We start from the raw sequence: 16,157 nt of genomic DNA, 5'->3' as shown, positions 1-16,157 counted from the left end.
TGCATTTTCTGCAAAAACAAGCAACCAAGAGTATACCCAGTGCTAAGGTAAAAGATGTAGTGTGTATATCACGGATTTTTCTATTGGCATTAAAATGACGAATTAAACATATGAATAGTGCAGGCAGAAGGCACAATCCACTGTTAATTAGGCTGGCCATAAGCCAGTTAATAAGGACAGAACAAGGGCAGATGGCCAATCCCACTGTACCTGCATGTAATTCCCTTTCAGCTGACCTGGTCAACTCCGTGCTACAGTATAATAAGCGGTACGTATTTCAAGGAATGTTGGGCTTTCGGTCATCCAGACGAGCAATCCCTGCACTTCTCTATGTTGCCGTTTCCATCTCTCCACTTTCAAGGTCTGGTCCCAGTGATTTATTTGTCATACACATGATCGAACTCTACTCAATCTTACAGAAGATTACATTTCTACCCTTCAAATGACTCCACCGCCCGGTGAATCATATATATACCTGACCTTTGAACTCATGGCTGGTTTTCACCGCCTCCAATGTTCTGGTGCATCTCTATATTCAGTAATACCATATTTACGGTCGGCTACTTCCATGTTGGTTAAACACATTTAGGCCTGACGTCGAAATTTAAAGAATCCTCCAGTTTTCTGAAATAAATATTGTCATGATTTTTCAAAAATAGCAGACCTACAAGCTACGAGCTTGTAGATCTGCTATTTTTCAATAGCGAAATTATAACAATGTTTAAAACACCAAAAGGGGTTCCCGCCCAAAATGTGTAAACCCATTTAGACCTGAGGACAATTCTACAAATCCTTCTAAATCCTGACAGTTTTCTTGAAAAAAATCCATGTTTCTATGTCAGTCGTTTTCATGTCGAGGACCCCCCAAAAATATATGTAATAGGCTGCTAACCCCCATCTGAAAATATGTTGTTCCAGGGACCCCCCTCCCCAGAAGCAAAGATTTGAGTTAAAAACGTTTGCTCTGAAAGAATATATATTCAAAGATTTGCACTACATTTTCACGATTTTTCAAAAATAGCAGACCTACAAGCTCATAGCGCGGCACCGAGTGCCGCGCTATGAGCTTGTAGATCTGCTATTTTTTCTACAGCATAACATAATGCTTTAAAACACCAAAAGGGGTTCCCGCCCAGAATGGGATAACAACATCATACACATAGTCCAGAGGCTTAGTGCACTTTTTTAGGAGAATAGTGCACTTGCGGATAAAAGCGCCAAATTTTGTATGAGGCTTCTTTATGTCATGCTAAATGATTTTAGCCTAGGAGCCCTTGTCAAATATCTATTTTAAATATCAAATTGCAAGACTATCAATATCAATGAAATATGTGAAATATGTGAAAATCCGCCTAGTATTTTTGCAGACTATATACATCATAAAATGATCAGATTACTTCCAAATGTGATAAAGTTGACATTTTTTGACATTATTAAAGTCACAGAACATGAAATATCATCAATAACACCTTTATTGCAATGAAGAATACAAATGAATATGCATCATAGTGCGAAACATGTTATAGAGCTGTGCGCATTCTGCCTAGCTGTCACAATTGCATTTGCAAAGTGGGGGACAGTCCAAATTATAGGTATACATCACCTTTTACAGGTGCATCTGATCAGCTCTCTGCAAGCTCTGGAAACCTTTGGAATGGTCAGTAAACTAGCACCCATGACCCTTCTTCCTTGGCCCATAGTTTTGTGGAGAAGGAATCATTTGATGGCTTTGTGTGCTGGTGGCCCAGATGCCTGCTTGGTAGACTGCCCGTTTCACATGTGAGTGCAGCCTGGGTGGGAGGTAATTTCTCTATCGTTCGATTTTGTTCACAGAAGAGTTATTTTCTTTTTTCGTTGATGGAGCTCAAAGGACTGGATTTGTCGTACAAAATTACTGTCAGTCTTTCAAGCTCCCGGAAGTGCTGGCAGTCAACATCTAGTTGCTGGAAGGGATGCTTTGTCAGATTGACGAATGTTTCTGTCGCAGGCAGCATCATAGGCTTGCCAGGTCCGCCAAGCTGACTTCTTACCCTTTCCATTAATAGCCGGGGAGCGGGAATAGAGATGAACCTGTGATGTCATGACATACTTTTTATTTGTGTTTTTTCTATTAACTTGGTCATTAAGGAACACAGAATGAGAGGTCTGCTCTGACCAAATGAATAGAAAAAAAAACACAAATAAAAAGTATGTTATGACATCACAGGTCCTCTCAAATTTTGGGTGACTGGCTCCCCGGCTATTAAGGCATATGTTGTGTCACAACCGGAATATGCGTGAAACATAGGCAGGGCTCGAGATTTGGGTTCCCCTAGGCTATTGCAGTCTACCAAGCGGGCATCTGGGCCACCAGCACACGAAGCCACCAAGTGATTCCTTCTCCACAGAGTTAAGGAAGAAGAATCATGGGTGCCAGTTTGGCTGACCATTCCAGAGGTTTCCAGAGCTTGCAGAGAGCTGATCAGATGCACCTGTAAAGGTGACTGTAGTGTAGTACCTGAAAATGCAGTAATACAAATTTGGACTGTTCCCCACTTTGCAAATGCAATTGTGACAGCTAGGCAGAAAGCACAGCGCTATAACATGTTTCACACTATGATGCATATCCTTGTACTATAATGGAAAGGGGGAGCAAACCAATATATTTATCCGTCCGGCTTCTCCTACGAAACTTGACAATTCTGCTCAGCAAGCCATCCTGGGAAGCAGTATAGGGGAAGGCCTCTCGGAGGACATGAACACCCTTTCTTCATACTGTACCTGAAGGACTGCCGCCTCAAGCTCAGTGTTGAGAAGACTGTAGCAACAATGTTCCACCTCTACAAAAGGGAAGCAACTCGCCAAATCAACATCATGGTCGACGGTGCCCGGCTACAGTCCCAGTCCTCACCGACATACATGGAGTGAAGCTCGACAGAACACTGTCCTTTAAACAACACCTGGACAGTGTTAAGGGAAAGCCCGTGCCGCACTGATACAGCATCTAGCTGGCACCACGTGGGGAGTCACCACAAAGACACTGCGCATCTCCACCGAGGCCCTAGTTTTCCCTGCCGCTGAATACTGTGCCTCAGCCTGGAATCGCCCCAGCAGAGGTCAGGCGAGAAGCAGCCACACTGGCCCTCACTCGGAAGGCACAGTTGAGCAAATCTCACCTCCTCCACAAGGTCGTCACGGAGACACCACAGCGTACGCATCTCAAGTCCCAGCGGCCCTTTGCCACACAGGCCCAGGAACTGCTCGGCACAACACCAGCCGACACCTCCAAGGCTTCCTGGGTGAAGGCAAGATGGAGGGACCAGTGGAAGGCAGCAGATCCTTCCAGGCTTCACTACTACATCGAGGATCTCACAGATGTTCCTGGCCAGCGCCTCCCCCGCAGGGAGTGGAAAACCCTCAACCGCCTGAGGACGGGTGTGGGACGCTTTGGTGCATCCATGCAGAAGTGGGGTCTCACAGACAGTGCCCACTGAGAATGTGGGGATCCATTACAGACTGTGGAACACGTGCTGACCAGCTGCCCCACATACCGGCCACCAAATAGTGATCAAGGCTTAATTGACCTAGACAATGACACACTGGACTGGCTTGCTGCAATGGAGCTGAAGGTCTAAGGACATATACGACAGAAGAAGCACAAACAAATTCTACATGCCACAGGAATCCATCTGCACTACATTGCCTCCGCTCACCTGTCATATGTATTGTACAAATATTGCTTTTGTGTGCCATACTGTTATTGTGCAACATTTTGCTGTGACGCAAATTATATCACAATTTCCACATTTACCGACCCCTCCCCTTTTCACTTCACACACACACACACACACACACACACACACAAACACACACACACACACACACACACACACACACACACACACACACACACACACACACACACACACACAGCAGCACGGTATGGTACAGTACAGTATGGTACGGTACGGTAACGTACAGTCTGGTACAGTATGGTACAGTAACATACAGTATGGTACAGTAACATACAGTACAGTACAGTACAGTACAGTACAGTACGCTACAGTATGGTTCAGTACCGCACCCAAAATGTAGTGTGGAATATGTTTTCGCTTCCGCTCAACAACAACAACCTTTATGTTATTTCATATTTTTTGTGTATATGAAATAACATACGCCACCATTCCTCTGTCCGCTGTCGAGGAACTAGCCAATGGGATCATGGCTGTCGAGGAACTAGCCAATGGGATCATGGCTGTTGAGGAACTAGCCAATGGGATCATGGCTGTTGAGGAACTAGCCAATGGGATCATGGCTGTTGAGGAACTAGCCAATGGGATCATGGCTGTTGAGGAACTAGCCAATGGGATCATGGCTGTTGAGGAACTAGCCAATTGAGCATCATAAGCATACTGTATGCAGGAGGAATTTCATTTTAGGGAGGCGAAAAATATATCAGATTCAGAATCAAAGGTGTTTATGGTCATGACTCACCAGGATCCTGGATGGCTTGACTCTAGGATTAGAATAATTGGTATTCTAATACCAATTATTGGTATCGACGCACGTCCCACTGGGAGGAGACCCACGGGGCAGACCAAGGCGCAGTTGGAGGAAACGCATCGACTCACTGGCCTTGGAACCTCTCAGGATCCCCCAGGAGGAAGTCACTAATGTTGCTCTGGAGAGGGAAGTCTGGAGCACTCTGGTGGCGCTGTTGCCCCTGCGACCCGACTACGGATAAACGGTTGAAGATGGATGGATGGTATAAATATTAGTGTAAATCTCTATGGGGAAAACTGAATTGGAGAGTTTTCAGTGGGTCCAGAAAACCATGCCCACTGCTATATGCTCTATTACTCGTGTGCATGTGCACACACACGCATGGGGCAGACACCGCGCTATATGCTCTATTACTCGTGTGCATGTGCACACACACGCATGGGGCAGACACCGCACTATATGCTCTATTACCCGCGTGCGTGCATGTGCACACACACGCATGGGGCAGACACCGCGCTATATGCTCTAATACCCGTGTGCATGTGCACACACACGCATGGGGCAGACACCGCGCTATATGCTCTATTACCCGCGTGCGTGCATGTGCACACACACGCATGGGGCAGACACCGCGCTATATGCTCCATTACCTGTGTGCATGTGCACACACACGCATGGGGCAGACACCGCTTCAGTTAAAACCCACAGAATGCGACAACACACCATATGCTGTGCATACAAATAAATACACAGAAAGACTATAGCAGTGGTTCCCCCAGGGGTCCTTGAGGGAGTTCCAGGGGGTCCCCAGGGGTCCTTGAGGGAGTTCCAGGGGGTCCCCAGCTAAATGATAGTTTGTAACCAAATGGACCCTTATGGGTCTGTAACTCAGGGTCCATTTGGTTCCATTCGTACACTCTCTAGCAGGTCCATTTGGTTCCATTTGTTCACTATCGGAGTTAAATTAACATCGATTTAACAATATAAATTGGGGTCTCAGAGATAGAAATGCCATTAAATGGGGGTCCGTAGCCTATAATGCATGTCAAACTGGGGGTCCTTGAAATTAAACGGGTTGAGAAACGCCACTATAGACTCGTAAAAATCTTCTCTCATGGGGGGGACTATACAATACACGTCGCGCACCACCAGACACAGAGAGACTCAGACACAGAGAGACTCAGACACAGAGAGACACAGACACAGAGAGACTCAGACACAGAGAGACACAGACACAGAGGCCAGAGTGTGAAGCTACTGCCTCAGGCAGTTTTAACCCATTTTAGACGGGAACCCCTTTTAGTGTTTTAAGCATTATGTTATACTTTAGCTATTGAAAAATAGCAGATCTACAAGCTCATAGCTTGTAGATCTGCTATTTTTGAAAAATCGTGAAAATGTGCCTCAAATATTTATAATAGTTTCTGGAGGGTCCCTGGAACAACATATTTTCAGATGGGGGTCGACGGCATATTACATATAATTATTGGGGTCCTTGACATGAAATATTGAGCACCACTGATACAGAAACATGAGGTTTTTCAGATAAAAAAGGCATTTAAATTATAATTTTGACGTCAGGCCTAAATGTGTTAAGTGTTCTAATCGGGCTGTGCCCCTCCCTGGTACTTGATCATTCAGTGAAGAAGAGCATTATAATATAATTTCTGCCATCTACAGCAGCTACGCCAAACCGGTACATGTACTCTGTGTCTCTGACTGTAACTTCTGTAAGGTCCACTACTTCACCCTTTTTGCCATAGCCCGGTCAGTCGGGGTTGTGGAGTGAGACATTTGGTATATAGTCTTTTTTTATTGGCCTAACATATTGTCTATTATACATACATTCATAAATCCACTTGCTGAGCGGCTGTCGGTATTGAGCATTTGTTTTCATAGGGGTCTATATGTGACCCTAGCATTAATTAACATTAATTAACATCCTACGTATATAAGGCAAACATGTCAAACATTCCTTCTAAAACGGGTAGTCCCAATACTTGATTCTGATTGGCTGGTTACCGTCACGTGACCGGTGTAAATGTCACCGATAACCCACACCTTCAATCACTTTATATCATTCGCAGCTGATTCCGTATCTCTGTAGCTGTACTGGGGAAGGGGAGCGCTTGATTGCCTTACGAACCCATGCCGTGCGGGCGTCTAAGCGCCGCCCGGCTCATATGACTGTGAATGTGTGGCTCCAGGCAGCCCCGTAAAGACATCAAGCGCTATTCTCCCGTCACATAGCCTACTTGCCGAGCACAACAAGGAAGTGATGTGGCTCGCTCTGGTGGCGCAAAGTGTAGCTACTTTTGTGAATTTAATAGTTTTATTAGGTTAATATTGCTATTATGTTTGTAACTATTTCGCCGCAGGTTGAAAACCCACCTCTTCAGGAAACACTACCCTTCCTCTCTGCCTGACCTACTTGTTGTTAACTAGTTGTACGAACGCTTGTTTTCTATTGTTGTATTGTTTATTGGATCTTGTTTAGTCGATACACTTAATTGTTTTAGCTCATGCTCATTTGATTTAGCTATTTTGTCTCATCTGGTTAAGGAAATAGGTAGCTGATATATTGCACTTTTACCTTAGCGCTAGGTATACTCTTGGTTGCTTGTTTTTGCAGAAAATGCACTAAAAACTTCTGGTGATTAGTAGTTTTTGTTCCCTACCTATGTTGAATACACTTATTGTAAGTCGCTTTGGATAAAAGCGTCTGCTAAATGACTGTAATGTAATGTAATGTAATGTAACCGTTTTAGAAAAGCAATAAGCCACTCGAGGCCCCAGCTTACCGGGTATTTTACAATGGCTGGGAGCCATTGTAAAATACCCGGTAACCTGAGACCTCTCGTGGCTTATTGCTTTCCTTATGCTTCAAGTATCATGTGACGTGTCAAACTAGGGTTTTTTCATGATTCTGAATCCATTCCAACTCCAAGCATTAGTTTTGCACAAAAAAACACTAGCCATTTGCCCAAAATGTGCCCAAAATGTGCTGCCCTCATCACATTAATGTGCTGCCCTCATCACATTAATGTGCTGCCCTCATCACATTAATGTGCTGCCCTCATCACATTAATGTGCTGCCCTCATCACATTAATGTGCTGCCCTCATCACATTAATGTGCTGCCCTCATCACATTAATGTGCTGCCCTCATCACATTAATGTGCTGCCCTCATCACATTAATGTGCTGCCCTCATCACATTAATGTGCTGCCCTCATCACATTAATGTGCTGCCCTCATCACATTAATGTGCTGCCCTCATCACATTAATGTGCTGCCCTCATCACATTAATGTGCTGCCCTCATCACATTAATGTGCTGCCCTCATCACATTAATGTGCTGCCCTCATCACATTAATGTGCTGCCCTCATCACATTAATGTGCTGCCCTCATCACATTAATGTGCTGCCCTCATCACATTAATGTGCTGCCCTCATCACATTAATGTGCTGCCCTCATCACATTAATGTGCTGCCCTCATCACATTAATGTGCTGCCCTCATCACATTAATGTGCTGCCCTCATCACATTAATGTGCTGCCCTCATCACATTAATGTGCTGCCCTCATCACATTAATGTGCTGCCCTCATCACATTAATGTGCTGCCCTCATCACATTAATGTGCTGCCCTCATCACATTAATGTGCTGCCCTCATCACATTAATGTGCTGCCCTCATCACATTAATGTGCTGCCCTCATCACATAAAAAAACACAAAAAAACCATTTGAGGATTTGAATGACTTTATTAGAAACGGTTGTGTTCTTCACTGCACAGCGACTGTCACGTTGTCCTCAGCACAGAACTCTTTATTAGAAACGGTTGTGTTCTTCACTGCACAGCGACTGTCACGTTGTCCTCAGCACAGAACTCTGCAGGGAGACAACAGAGAGACAGGAATATGAGGAGAGAGATATACAGATTATAGGCTACTGTGGAGAGGCAGTGATTGATTCATTTATTCATTGGTTTAGTTTGATATGATGTACTGTCTGTACAGTAGTACTTTATTGTCAGTTCACACTGACATTTGTCTTGATTCATTGATTGATTCATTGATTGATTACATAACATTATAATAATTTAAAACCTTATCTTCCCTATCTGTAGTGACAGACCCCAGTCTCTCTCTGTTCCCATACTGTCTCTCCTGCACTGTCTCCCTCTCAGCTGTCCTACTGTCTGTCTCTCCTGCACTGTCTCCCTCTCAGCTGTCCTACTGTCTGTCTCCCTCTCAGCTGTCCTACTGTCTGTCTCCCTCTCAGCTGTCCTACTGTCTGTCTCCCTCTCAGCTGTCCTACTGTCTGTCTCCCTCTCAGCTGTCCTACTGTCTGTCTCCCTCTCAGCTGTCCTACTGTCTGTCTCCCTCTCAGCTGTCCTACTGTCTGTCTCCCTCTCAGCTGTCCTACTGTCTGTCTCTCCTACGCTGTCTCCCTCTCAGCTGTCCTACTGTCTGTCTCCCTCTCAGCTGTCCTACTGTCTGTCTCTCCTACACTGTCTCCCTCTCAGCTGTCCTACTGTCTGTCTCTCCTACACTGTCTCCCTCTCATCTGTCCTACTGTCTGTCTCTCCTACACTGTCTCCCTCTCAGCTGTCCTACTGTCTGTCTCTCCTACACTGTCTCCCTCTCAGCTGTCCTACTGTCTGTCTCCCTCTCAGCTGTCCTACTGTCTGTCTCTCCTACACTGTCTCCCTCTCAGCTGTCCTACTGTCTGTCTCCCTCTCAGCTGTCCTACTGTCTGTCTCTCCTGCACTGTCTCCCTCTCAGCTGTCCTACTGTCTGTCTCTCTCTCAGCTGTCCTACTGTCTGTCTCTCCTGCACTGTCTCCCTCTCAGCTGTCCTACTGTCTGTCTCTCCTGCACTGTCTCCCTCTCAGCTGTCCTACTGTCTGTCTCCCTCTCAGCTGTCCTACTGTCTGTCTATCCTACACTGTCTCCCTCTCAGCTGTCCTACTGTCGGTCTCTCCTACACTGTCTCCCTCTCAGCTGTCCTACTGTCTGTCTCCCTCTCAGCTGTCCTACTGTCTGTCTCCCTCTCAGCTGTCATACTGTCTGTCTCTCCCCTACACTGTCTCCCTCTCAGCTGTCATACTGTCTGTCTCTCCCCTACACTGTCTCCCTCTCAGCTGTCCTACTGTCTGTCTCTCCTACACTGTCTTGTAGTGTAGTAGTGTGTTAGCATTATGTTATGCTTTAGCTATTGAAAAATAGCAGATCTACAAGCTCATAGCGCGCCACCGAGTGGTGCACTACGAGCTTGTAGGTCTGCTATTTTTGAAAAATCAAAGAACGACTGACATAGAAACATAGCTTTTTCAGAAAACTGTCAGGATTTAGAAGACATTTTTAGAATCTGATCTCAGGTACTGTGTTTAAGTACAATTTTGAGTTGTCAGTACTTTTACTTCTACTCCACTACATAGGCAAATATTGTACTTTTGACTTCACTACATTTCTTTAAAAACTTGAGTTACTTTGTAGATTTAGATTATTATTACAAAACATAGGCCTTACAGAAACCACTAGGCCTTACAGAAACCACTTCAGCGCTGTATACATTTCGTCCACGTCTGAAAATGGCCGCTCTACGAGCTGATGCGACGCATTGTTGTAGATCTGCTATATATTTTCAACAATATTTGTATACATCTGAAAACTTGAAATGGGACATTCTGTGTAATGAGTACTTTGTACTTTGGTGCTTTAATGGACGGGAACCCCTTTTGGTGTTTTAACTAAGCATTATGTTATACTTTAGCTATTGAAAAATAGCAGATCTACAATCTCATAGCGCGCCACTCGGTGGCGCGCTATGAGCTTGTAGGTCTGCTATTTTTGAAAAATCGTAAAAATGCAGCACAAATCTTTGAATATATATTCTTTCAGAGCGTGAAACGTTTCCCCCCCCCCCCCCACTAGTTAATGAGTATAGTATAGTTGTTTGAGTGAACCTCGGTCCTGCTTGTAGAGGAAGCTCGCTGGCAGAGAGAAGTTCAAACATTTGGCCTGCTGACGAAACGCTCGAAGGTCGGACTCCTGCACGCTCTGCTCCCGCGCTGTAAGAACAACGTCAACAATTTATTTGTTAATTAAATGTATAGATTGTATTGTTACACTGTGCGTGTGTGCGTGCGTGCGTGCGTGCGTGCGTGCGTGCGTGCGTGCGTGCGTGCGTGCGTGCGTGCGTGCGTGCGTGCGTGCGTGCGTGCGTGTGTGCGTGCGTGCGTGCGTGCGTGCGTGTTTGTAAAGTACTTACCTAACAAATGCAGAGTGTGAATAGGGGTGCTGACTCCACTGATTGAGGTGGTGAAGTTAAAAACCAAACAGTTAACACAAGTAGGCAACAAAGTGCCCTTGTTAATGTCACCAACATCTGTGGAGGGAGAGGAGAGGAGAGGTTAATGTCACCAACATCTGTAGCGGGGGAGGGGAGAGGAGAGGAGAGGTTAATGTCACCAACATCTGTAGCGGGGGAGGGGAGAGGAGAGGAGAGGTTAATGTCACCAACATCTGTAGCGGGGGAGGGGAGAGGAGAGGAGAGGAGGGGAGGGGAGGGGAGGGGAGGGGAGAGGTTAATGTCACCAACATCTGTAGAGGGAGAGGAGAGGAGAGGAGGGAGGAGGGGAGGGAGAGGTTAATGTCACCAACATCTGTAGAGGAGAGGAGAGGAGAGGAGAGGAGAGGAGAGGAGAGGAGAGGAGAGGAGAGGAGAGGAGAGGAGAGGAGAGGAGAGGAGAGGAGAGGAGAGGAGAGGAGAGGAGAGGAGAGGAGAGGAGAGGAGAGGAGAGGAGGGGGCAGGGGAGGGGAGGGGAGGGGAGGGGAGAGGTTAATGTCACCAACATCTGTAGAGGAGAGGAGAGGAGAGGAGAGGAGAGGAGAGGAGAGGAGAGGAGAGGAGAGGAGAGGAGAGGAGAGGAGAGGAGAGGAGAGGAGAGGAGAGGAGAGGGACCCAGTGGTTCCCAAACCTTTTCATGTCAAGGACCCCAAAATTGACACTAATTAGCCCGCGGACCCCCATTTGAAAAGAAATGCCAGGGACCCCCATATAAGAGAAGAGTTTACGGCTCTAGCAGTGATTCTCAACCCGTTTAATTTCAAGGACCCCCAGTTTGACATGCTCTGTCTACGGACCCCCCATCTCTGGGACCCTCAATTTCTATTGTAAAATCAATGTTAATTTAACTCTGAGAGTGTACACAAATGGAACCATCAGCTGTGACTGTTGTGTCTGTGTTGTGTCTGTGTTGTGTTGTGTCTGTGTCTGTGTTGTGTCTGTGTCTGTGTTGTGTCTGTGTCTGTGTCTGTGTTGTGTCTGTGTTGTGTCTGTGTTGTGTTGTGTCTGTGTCTGTGTTGTGTCTGTGTCTGTGTCTGTGTTGTGCTGTCAGCTGTGTCGTGTCTTACGTATATTAGGATCTTTGTCGGTATTGTGTATGAAGTCCATGGTGGTGTCGGAGACCAGGGCGATCTGGCATCGCTCCACGTAACACGTTCCATTGCTTTGGACAAGGAAACACAGAGACGCATTTCTGTTAAGAAATGTCCTTTATATGTCCTTTATATGTCCTTTATATGTCCTTTATATTATACACAGACATAATATCAAAAAGAATGGACCATGTGCAAATCGTGCGCACACGCACATGCACATGCACACGCGCGCACGCACACACACACACACACACACACACACACACACACACACACACACACACACACACACACTTGGAATAGGGTGGCGTAGAGGTGGCGTTACAGGCTATAGAAGACACTTGGAATAGGAAAATAGAGGGTTTTATTACAGGCTATAGAAGACACTTGGAATAGGAAAATAGAGGGTTTTATTACAGGCTATAGAAGACACTTGGAATAGGAAAATAGAGGGTTTTATTACAGGCTATAGAAGACACTTGGAATAGGAAAATAGAGGGTTTTATTACAGGCTATAGAAGACACTTGGAATAGGAAAATAGAGGGTTTTATTTGGCGTTACAGGCTATAGAAGACACTTGGAATAGGAAAATAGAGGGTTTTATTTGTAATGCTACCAAAGTTTGTGTGCAAAATATGGCAACACTCTTGAAAACTAAATATTGCATTGTGTGTTCGAGCTGACTGCAGTCTGCAGGCCCTTTGATGTCAATCAAAATGATAATATCACCATTTTCGATATATTGCGATATTCAATATGTTGAATATTTTTTTTCATTTTCAGTTACATATATCGATATATCACGATATCTCTAACTGAAAATGAAAAAAATCGTAATGCGGCACAAATCTTTGAATATATATTCTTTCAGAGCGAACGCTTTTTTTATTTTGACGTCGGGCCTAAATGGGTTAGACCAGTTATTACAACCCATTTTAGAAGACCATTTAGACGTATTTTAGATGTCTAATAGCTACGAGTCAGGACGCGCACGCACGCATGCACGCGCACGCGCACACGCACGCGCACACGCACGTTCCTTGACGCAGACATGCAGTGCTCACATGCGGTTGTACTCCATCATGGTCATCGTGCGGTTGTCCTCGGGAGACATGGTGATGTGGATCCAGGCAGAATCCATCGTCTTCATGATGGAAACGAAGAGGTCGTTGTCGGCAAACCCTTCAATGAAGTTCCATCGTCCTGACATCTGTTATTACAGACAGGCAGGGCAGGGCAGGGCAGGGCAGGGCAGGGCAGGGCAGGGCAGGACAGGGCAGGACAGGACAGGACAGGACAGGACAGGACAGGGCAGGACAGGACAGGACAGGACAGGACAGGACAGGACAGGACAGGACAGGACAGGACAGGACAGGACAGGACAGGACAGGACAGGACAGGACAGGACAGGACAGGACATAGAGAGACAGATATGAACATCAGGACAGTGTCAATGTGTAGTGCTGATGTGATGTGTGTGTTTTGTAATAATAATAATCAAAATCTACAAAGTAACTAGTAACTAAGGTTTTCAAATAATTGTAGTGGAGTACTACAGAATATTACAAATAGTACAAAATATCTCAAAATTGTAATTTTGACCTGACGTCGAAATTTAAAAAATGTCTTTTCTGAAAAAAACATGTTTCTATGTCAGTCATTCTCAAACATTTTCATGCCAAGATTATATGTAATTGGCTGCCGACCCCCATCTGAAAATATGTAGTTCTACAAGTATGAGCTTGTAGATCTGCCATTTTTCAATTGCTAAAGTATAACATAATGCTTGAAACACCAAAAGGAGTTCCCGCCCAGAATGGGTTAAGTACAGTACTTTCCAGGCACTGACCTTGGCAGGGTTGTCCAGAACCATCGGTGTCACCGTGGCCTCACAGTCCTGTGGTGTTGTTGTTGTCGTTGGTGCCGAGTTACCAAGGCTCAAACTCACCACCAAAACAGACACGGCGTAGCAGGCACTAAACATGTCTGACCTTCCTTCACCAAGGTGGACTAGAAAATGTTCCCGGAAAGTACAAGTGGAACAAAACAAACCAATAAAGCCCAATAAAGCGAAGTAAAAATGTCTAAATGCGTTAGAGCTCACAACGTCGTACTCGAGTGGCTTTTTAAAAAGGGTCCCCGAAGGCAGACGTATTTATGAGGATATGGAACGGTCGGGTGTTTCGCAAACATCACTCTAGGATTTGTTAAAGCTGTTATTCCCCAACAACTCAACCAACATGAAACCTTGTGTTTGTTAAAGCTGTTATTCCCCAACAACTCTCCTCCAACATGAAACCTTGTGTTTTCCAGGGAACTCTGCCAGGATTGGGCAACTTTGGACCTTTCTGTGAGCTGAGATTTCATAACACTGTCGGATTCCTGCCAAAGAGTGAATGAGAACAATTGTAGAGATAGTGAATCTGTTTCTTAAATTCCAAATGTATTCACTTAATAATAATAATAATGATATGATGATATCTGGGACTTTTATATAGCGCTTTTCATGATACCCAAAGACCTGCAGGAGCTGAGCCTGAGCCGGCGTCGGCTTATCAGTCAAATCCAACAGAATGTATCAGTGTGTTCCCATGCTAAATTACATTTTTCTGAAAAACCTCATGTTTCTATATCAGTGGTGCTCAATATTTCATGTCAAGGACCCCAACAATTATGTAATATGCCGCCGACCCCCATCTGAAAATATGTTGTTCCAGGGACCCCCCCCAAAAGCAAAGATTTGAGTTAAAAATGTTCGCTGTGAACGAATATATATTGTGCAGTGCGCATTGATACGACGCCAAACTTAAACATGAGGGGTGACTTGGCATTGTAATTGGCTAGCAAAATCAGTGAGAGGGGCCTATATTGCCGAAGGCGTCTAGTGCGTTCGAGGCAACCACACTTTGCAATTTCCCCAGAACTGCACCTTTCCTGCACTACAAGCTTGCCGACAGACAAGTGCCTCAGAGACCCTACTGATTACACCTAAAAAATATGGTCTATTAAATTGCATTACCCACACTGTACATCATTTGGTGTTCATATATTCGAATGGGTAAGACTAGTCAGTCTCTCTAAAACAAACACAAATGACTGTCTCTCTCTCTCTCTGTCTGTCAGTCTCTCTCTGTGTCTCTGTCTCTCTCTCTCTCTCTCTCTCTCTCTCTCTCTCTCTCATTGCCAAAACATACATACAACAAAACAAAAGTCAGCATTGTGCACACAGAGACAACTCTGCACACACAGAGACAACAACAAACATCCCAACAATAATGAACAACAAGCAATACAGTAACAATGAAAAATAAATTAACAAACAGAAACATAACAGCAACTTAATCACCCTGTTCAGACAGATATACCTGTCTCTACTGTCCTCTGTCTGTCCCTCAGACAGATATACCTGTCTCTACTGTCCACTGTCTGTCCCTCAGACAGATATACCTGTCTCTACTGTCCACTGTCTGTCCCTCAGACAGATATACCTGTCTCTTCTGTCCACTGGCTGTCTCTCAGTTGATGACAACTCCACACGTATTTTGCTGCCAAAACTGTGCATTTGGACTGTTCTCCCAGAACATAATATTGAAATTAGTTATTAATGGTGGATTCAAATTCTTTATATTTTTCTTTAAATGTAGGGAAGAATGATTCTCTGATGTCTTTATATTTGTCGCATTGTAACAAAGTGTAGTTCCGTCTCCACCTCCCCTTGAGAGCAGAGTGAACACAGTTTGTCTTCTCTAGGCAGCCAGTTCTGTCTGTGTCTGCCTGTTTCTACTGCCAGGCGGTGGTCGTTGAGTCTGTACATAGTCAACATCTTCCTCAGTTTTGGATCAGTAACAGTGGTCAGGTAATTTGCCACTGTGTATTCTCGGTTGAGGGCCAAATAGCATTCTAATTTACTTTGGGTTTTTGTTGTGTTTTTCCAATATGTGATATAATGTTCTTGTTAGTGGAGGTTTTTTTAGTCAGGGGAGGGGTGGTGGGGGTAAGACTCAGGACCAATCTCTAATCTAATCTCTCTCTCTGTCTCTCTCTCTGTCTCTCTCTCTGTGTCTATGTCTCTCTCTCTCTGTCTCTCTCTCTCTCTCTCTCTCTCTCTCTCTCGGTCTCTGTCTCTGTCTCTGTCTCTGTCTCTGTCTCTGTCTCTGTCTCTGTCTCTGTCTCTGTCTCTGTCTCTGTCTCTGTCTCTGTCTCTGTCTCTGTCTCTCTCTCTCTGTCT

The 16,157-nt window shown here is 45.0% G+C and overlaps 1 protein-coding gene across 1 annotated transcript; it reads right to left on the bottom strand.

Moving 5' to 3' along the window:
* Positions 1-8,307: 8,307 nt before the first annotated feature.
* Positions 8,308-13,802, bottom strand: LOC306933699 (uncharacterized protein; the record flags this gene model as incomplete). The annotated part of the gene is made up of 6 exons (XM_079516009.1): positions 8,308-8,372; positions 10,452-10,556; positions 10,757-10,873; positions 11,902-11,996; positions 12,994-13,139; positions 13,779-13,802. 6 exons carry the CDS (start codon positions 13,800-13,802, stop codon positions 8,332-8,334), a joined length of 528 nt encoding a protein of 175 aa, XP_079372135.1. The 3' UTR covers positions 8,308-8,331.
* Between the last annotated feature and the right edge of the window lie 2,355 nt (positions 13,803-16,157).

This window comes from Electrona antarctica (assembly GCF_951216825.1).
Source record: "Electrona antarctica genome assembly, chromosome: 12".
NCBI lineage: Eukaryota > Metazoa > Chordata > Actinopteri > Myctophiformes > Myctophidae > Electrona > Electrona antarctica.
The sequence above is the reverse complement of the archived record's forward strand: the minus strand, read 5'-3'. Positions and strand labels throughout refer to the sequence as shown.